This window comes from Primulina huaijiensis, chromosome 4 (genome assembly GCF_012295235.1).
Source record: "Primulina huaijiensis isolate GDHJ02 chromosome 4, ASM1229523v2, whole genome shotgun sequence".
In the NCBI taxonomy this organism is placed as follows: Eukaryota; Viridiplantae; Streptophyta; class Magnoliopsida; order Lamiales; family Gesneriaceae; genus Primulina; species Primulina huaijiensis.
Window position 1 is genome coordinate 486646 of NC_133309.1, and position 6688 is coordinate 493333.

General features: G+C 37.6%; 1 protein-coding gene across 1 annotated transcript in view; it reads right to left on the minus strand.

The window, feature by feature from the left end:
* LOC140975850 (elongation factor 1-gamma 2-like) overlaps positions 1–3360 on the minus strand; it is an 8143-nt gene extending 4783 nt beyond the window's left edge. The window contains exons 1-8 of the mRNA XM_073439779.1: positions 3244–3360; positions 3072–3124; positions 2327–2476; positions 2184–2244; positions 2044–2096; positions 1627–1728; positions 1013–1520; positions 1–378 (exon numbers count right to left, since the gene is read on the minus strand). Of these exons, the coding sequence (XP_073295880.1) occupies positions 1–378; positions 1013–1520; positions 1627–1728; positions 2044–2096; positions 2184–2244; positions 2327–2476; positions 3072–3080 (1261 nt within the window). The 5' untranslated portion in view covers positions 3081–3124; positions 3244–3360. The remainder of the gene's footprint in view (positions 379–1012; positions 1521–1626; positions 1729–2043; positions 2097–2183; positions 2245–2326; positions 2477–3071; positions 3125–3243) is intronic.
* Between the last annotated feature and the right edge of the window lie 3328 nt (positions 3361–6688).

Here is a 6688-nt window from a genome sequence, read left to right on the forward strand (position 1 = left end):
ACTTGAAGCACTTCGCATCCAAGAGAGGCTCGCCTTCGAAAGGTTCAGCATCTTCAATCATCTGACTGACACGTTCCTTTTGAGCTTCATCGTTGATATCCACCTTAGTCCACTCATATAGTTCCATGTCGTAACATTCGTCGAGCACAAACTTAGGAATTTCTGTACCGCGGAAAAGCCACAATCCCTTCACTTTGAATGGGCCTTCCGAACCAATGATCAACATCTTCCCAAACGCATATTTGCGAACCAAGTCCATTCGTTGAAGAAATCCACTAACCTTGTTCAAAGTGACAAAGGAGACTGTGTTTTCATCATTGTATTTGTAGTCACAGAACCAAAGAGAGTACCCCTCAGGATCATACATGTCCCAAAAACCTGAAGATCAAGAAAAGTATGAGCGCTGAACTAAACTGGTAGCTGAGCTTAAGTTTAAATGCACCCAATTATGACAAATGCATCATATCCTATCTCTGTCTCTGATCTATATTGGTTGTCTACAGCAACTTGGAGAGTACACAAAGTATACGACCTCTGTCAAGATTCAAGATAACCCCATCACAACTAATCCAATTAGCAGTAGCTACACAAAGGAAAGGGAATGATTAACCCTAAGAAGCAGAAATTAAGCACAGACCATTTAAAACTAATAGACATTCCAAAACCGACAAAAAACAGCGTTTACCTTACATCAACACACTCTCTCACAAACATTGTAATCAAGGTTGACCATCAGCGACTATGACAAGATCAAGGAACAAAAAATTATGCCAAGGCCCACTCGAAGTATAGAACACAAGGAAAGATGCAAGCCAATCAGCTTGGAATTCTCAAACTGCCCCGAGCAAAAAGTTTATACAAAGAAGGGAAGCATAGCTTGATATGATTAATTCGGGGTGGCAACAGAAAAACTCGACACGAGAGGAGAGAGTAAAGATTCCATATAGATGATAAAAATATCGATTTTTATTAACACATTAGCTTTTTAAATCAACATGTTCAATGAAATTACCTTTTATGGCAACCTCACGGAAGTTGGTCTTGGTGTTTGAGTAAAGCCTCTTCCAATCATCTAATATCATCTTACTAGGAGGCAAAAGATCCAATGGGTTTTTGGGTTTTGGCTTGGGCACATCTTCCTCGGCTACTTCTTTAGGCTTCACTTCTTCAGTCTTAACCTCCTCCTTTGGCTCCTCCTTTGCCTTCTTGGGTTTAGCAGGTTCTTTTGGCTGCGAAGGCTTCTTGGAAGCAACAGGTGGGATAGATTCTGCTTGTTTAACATCACCCAGTAATTTCTGAAAATTTGGTTGGTTAACCAGGGTCCAAAAGTACCTCTCCAAATGTGGGAATTCTGATGTAAAGCTCTTGGTCAAGATAACCTTAAACCCATAAAACAGGTTACAAGTCATAACAATGTCAGCAAGGGTGACATCATGCCCGACCAAGTAGGTGTTAGAGGCAAGATGGGTGTTCAAAGCTTCCAGAGCTCTCTTTAATGCAGAAATGGCAATCTCTTCGGACTGCACAAAAGAAGGGAATAAAATCATTAGAGCAACACCTATGGTAAAAAGATGCTGCCTAGGGTAAATATAACAAAGGAGTGAAACGAATGTAGGTTTGACATACTGGAGGAATATGTGGAGCATAACCAAGTCGTGGGTACAACCATCGGCCAATATTTGCGTCAATCTCGGTAGCAGAAAAGTCAATCCATTGCTCAATATGGCCCTGCCAAATCATGAAATTGAAAGGAATAGAATAAGAGAGTATGCTCAAGACACTAATATAGCTAGTGAATGACTGAAAACATAAGGTAGTGACTTGTTGGGCTCTTAGTTATACAAGTAAAATTGATTATAAAATTTTAAAATAAGTTCGTCGCACATATATTTCTTTGAGTATTATGTTTGTCGACGAGAGATTATTTCCAAAGTTGATGAAAACAAAAAGGTTTTAGAACGAAGAAATCTAACTTGAATTGCCCAAATAAATTAATAATAGCCCAGGCATTTTTGTTCACACAAACGAAAATCAACGCCTTACATAGTCAATTAAAGAAGATCCATATAATGTGTTATCAGGCTTCAAACGAGTCACTGCATGACATAATCAACAAATGGGTCAGAGCGTTGCAACTTGTGAGGCAGTAAGAAGGGACCAAGATTAATCAGATATGGAATTACCATAGCGTGCAATTGCGTTGCTTTCGAACAAAGCTCCATCAGGTGTTTCGAGCACAGGAACCTACGAAAAGGAAGCAAAGAATCAGAAACAGAGATAGATTTCCACAATTAAATCAATTTATTGCTATTTTATCATTATTTACCTTTCCAATAGGATTCATCTTAAGAAATTCCGGAGTTTTGTTAGATACACCAGGCTCAAAGTCCTTCGCAAGCTCAACCTTCACACCACTATACTCTGCTGCAATAAGTGCTTTCAAGGCATTTTTGTTTGTGCTAGTGCCATGCAAAACCTGTATAGAAGACCAACTAAGGTTAACATAATGAATTAAATCTGAAAAGGGTATGCTTCAAAACATACTTGCAACAACGTAAGCCAGGGACTGAGCAGTCAGCAGTTAGTTAGTTCATTCCAGTCTTTAAAAATTAATATTACTGGAAAAAAATTAGCATTGACTTAAAGCTTGACGACAGCATTTGCAAACATGTGGAGAATAAATAAGATATCAAATCTAATCATTTTAGTTTCTCAAATAACAAAAATGTAATATCCAGTCACAATTTACAACAATTGCCAAGACATTAAAAGGTTTAGTTCATTGGCATGAATGAAAGTACATGCAGCATAAAAACAAGGATCGTAGAATCCTCCAAAAATCCAAATCTGGTAGGAATAAATATTGAAAAGACAAAAGTCAGTCCAAAATCTCAAAATCAGAGGTATGAAAAATCTTAATCAAGGTTCTGTCAAAACAAAAATCTTAATCAAGTGACCATATATATGAAGATACTGAAACGCCTCAATTTATATAATAATTCAATCTTCCCTAAATAAATCAGATCAAATGACGTGACGGGTATAACACGAAAAAGAAGAGGTAAACTAACCAGAGCCATTGCCTCACTGGATTGGATTGCTCACTCTTCGAATCCTCGAAATTCTGGAAACCAAAACAAAAAATTAAATATTTTTTTGTCGTTAAATTTTCGTAAACTATGAGTTCTGCAGGAATTAAAAACAGAAACAAAACAAAAATTGTGAAGAAAACGATTGGTTTACCTGTAGAGCGAAAAACCCAGAGGCAAAGTGCGACGAAGACCTAGAGTAAAGATTTAGGGATTGGATTTGGGGGCGTCTGCTGTGAGCAGGTGGAAGAGTGATTCAAGTATTTCAGCGCATCAATTGGGCTTGTTGGATACTTGGGCTTTCAATCAGTTTGATTTAGATTGAGATTAGATGGATGAAATCAATCAAAGTACACATTGATTTTGGGCCGGGCCCACTCTATTCTTTCTATCAGCATTTGAGGCCCTATAACACACACACTACATATATACATATAATTCCATACTATATTATAAGGATCATGGACCTTTCTGGCATGATCGTTTTTCAAAATTTTCAAATAACTATACTATCTCAGTCCCCAAAAAAAAAAAGTTGCAACCCTGAGTGCGACTGCATGATTAACTTTTGTAGCAATTATTTCTTATTAGATATGGCTTTGCAAAAATAGTTAACTCATATTGTCGTTGAAACGTAATCTATGTGAGTTGTATACATGTTATATATTCTAATACTCCCCTCAAGGCTAGGAGTGAATAAAGTGCACTCACATCTTGGGTAAGATAAAACGGAACGAACAGACAACAGCAGCTTAGTGAGAAGGTTTGCTAGTTGAGCACTTGAAGAGACATGCAGAATCTTGATAAGTCCATCTTGTAGTTTCTCACGCACCAGATAACAGTCAAGCTCTATGTGATTCTTGCGTTATGATACACAAAGTTAGAAGAAATGTGGATATCAGTTTGGCTATCACAGTACAATGTCGCAAGCTTGTCAAGGTGAACCCCCAGATCATGCAGAAGAGATAAAAGCCAAAGTACTTGCTTGTAACGTTGGCCATTGATCTATATTCAGCCTCAGCAGAGTAGCTGGATATGGTATGATGCTTCTTTGAAAGCCACAAAACCATGGTTTCCCCAATGAAAACACAAAAACCACTAATTGAACGTCTTGTATCCACACAGGCAGCCCAATCAGGATATTAGAAGAAACATATTGTGAGAGGTGAAGCATAACCATAGAAAATCCGTTGACCCAATGTCCCTTTGATATACTGAAGGACAGAATATGCAGCCTTCAAATGTGTTGTTCGAGGCTTGGATACAAACTGACTCAACTTACCTCTGGAGAATGACAAATCAGGGCGTGTAATCATGAGATATCACAGGTACCCAATCAACCGACGATACACCAGAGGGTCTGAAATAATATCACCACAATCCTGACTCAGTTCTAGATTCGCATCCATTGGAATTGTGGAGGCTTATGCCTAAGAAAACCTGCATCAGTGAGCAACTGAATCGCATAATGATGGTGACAGATAGAAATTCCTTGTGAAGAGCGAGCAACCTCAATACCCAAAAAATATTTCAGAGCTCCCACGTCCTTTAAAGAAAATTTTTTGTGAATAATTGCTTTTAACTCCTCTTCAGTTTCAACATCATTGGTGGCTACAATGATATCATCTACACGCACAAGGAGAGCAAGAAAAACAGAGCCTTGAGTACATGTAAACAACGAGTTGTCAGCCTATGACTGAACAAAGTCATGCCCTATCAAAGTAGAGGAGAGCTTAGAAAAAGCATTACCTCGAAGCCTGCTTAAGACCATACAAGTACTTGTGTATATAGCTTAAAAGTTGCATTTGGTGGCAAAGTCTCCCTTTTTCTACTATATCCCGGAGGCAGAGACATACATACTTCTTAACATAAATCACCATGCAAAAGAGTATTCATTATTCACATCTAACTGCATCAAAGTCCAATTATAAATCACACTCAAATCTAACAAGATCTTAATCAATACTAACTTTGCAACATGAGAAAAGGTCTCAAGACAGTCCACCGCCTCTTGTTGGATATAACCTTTGGCCAACAACCGGGCTTTAGGTCGATGTAAAGTGTCATCGACTAAGAATTTGGCCTTATAAACCCATCTACACCCAGCCGGCACCAAACCTGAGGGTAGAGAAACAATTGTCCAGGTTTCATTCCTTTCCAAAGCTTGTAACTCCTCCTCCATGGCTTGTTTCCATTCAGGTATTGTAGCAGCTTGGGAATAGTGTTGAGGCTCAAGAACAAAAGAAACCTTATGAACAAAATCTTTATAGGAATTGGACAATCAGGCATAGATTAGGAAAAAAGCGAGTGGTTGTGGTTGATGAATGAGAGGAAGATGGAGCACAATATAACAATGATAGTCATGCAAGTGCGCATGTTTAGTCTGTGCACGATGTAATCTATTTGTTGTGAGACCATTTGAAGTATCGTTAGAGGATCAGACTGTTGAGGTATTCAATTCATTTGAGTGAGAAGTATATTGTCAGAGAACAACTCATGAGAGTCAGGACAAGAAGGGGAAATCTTTAAAAGGAAAAAGATCTTTGTGATACACATCTATAGAAATGAATACTTGATTAGTGTCAAGAGTTAACAGTTTATATCACTTGTATCCTGGTGGATAACCAAAGAAAACACCTAACAGCATCCAATTTTGTGTGAGGAGATTTGATCCATAACACAAACACCCAAACACCTTCAAATGATATACAAGGTATGTTTACGAAACAGCAACTTAAAGGGAGTTTTATGAGAAAATAATGGAAGATGATGCCTTATTAATCAAATAAATGGACGTGAGAATACAACTGCTCCAATATATCAAGTGAAGGTTGGACTGAAAAGTAATAGCTCTAGCCACATTTAGAATGTATTGATGTTTACGTTCAACAACGTAATTTTGTTCGGGTTTCTCAACGCAAGAATGATAATGCATAATGCCACGAGTCTTTAAAAATGCATTATATTGAAGTTCAGCTCGGGTGCCTTATCAGACCTCACAGCTTTGATGTGTAAATCAAATTGTTTTAGGATCATTTCGTAGAAACTTGGAAATATTGTAAGAACATCAGACATTGTTTTGAGAAAAAGTATCCATTGCACGATTCCAAGTATTCTAGTTGCTGCCAATCAATTGATGAGAAACCAAAACCAAACCAAAATGATCGTCATTCTGGAGATAATACGGATTGCTTGAATCCTCAAAATTGATTCGAGCTTGACCAGCAATTTGATCTTGAGCTTAATTTACTCTTGCCATTGAAGTAGATCCAAAAAAAATAAAAAAAAATTCGCAATCCTCCTAGCTCTCTGGTACCATTTCACAAGCATAGACAAGAGTGGAGAAATGCTCATTGTATTATTCTGAAAACAATGTCACAAGATAATGTAGATGAGATGAGTACAGAGCTTATTTATATATTTATGCACGTCATCTATTCTAATAGTATTTTTTCTTCAAAACAACACTTGGAAATTTTAAGATTGAGAGAGGATGGAGATCATGTTGGAAAATAATAAGTAAGGGAGCACATGCAAATCACTTTTCATATATATCCTTCCTTAATCACATTGATGAATATTGGTGTGTGTATATATAT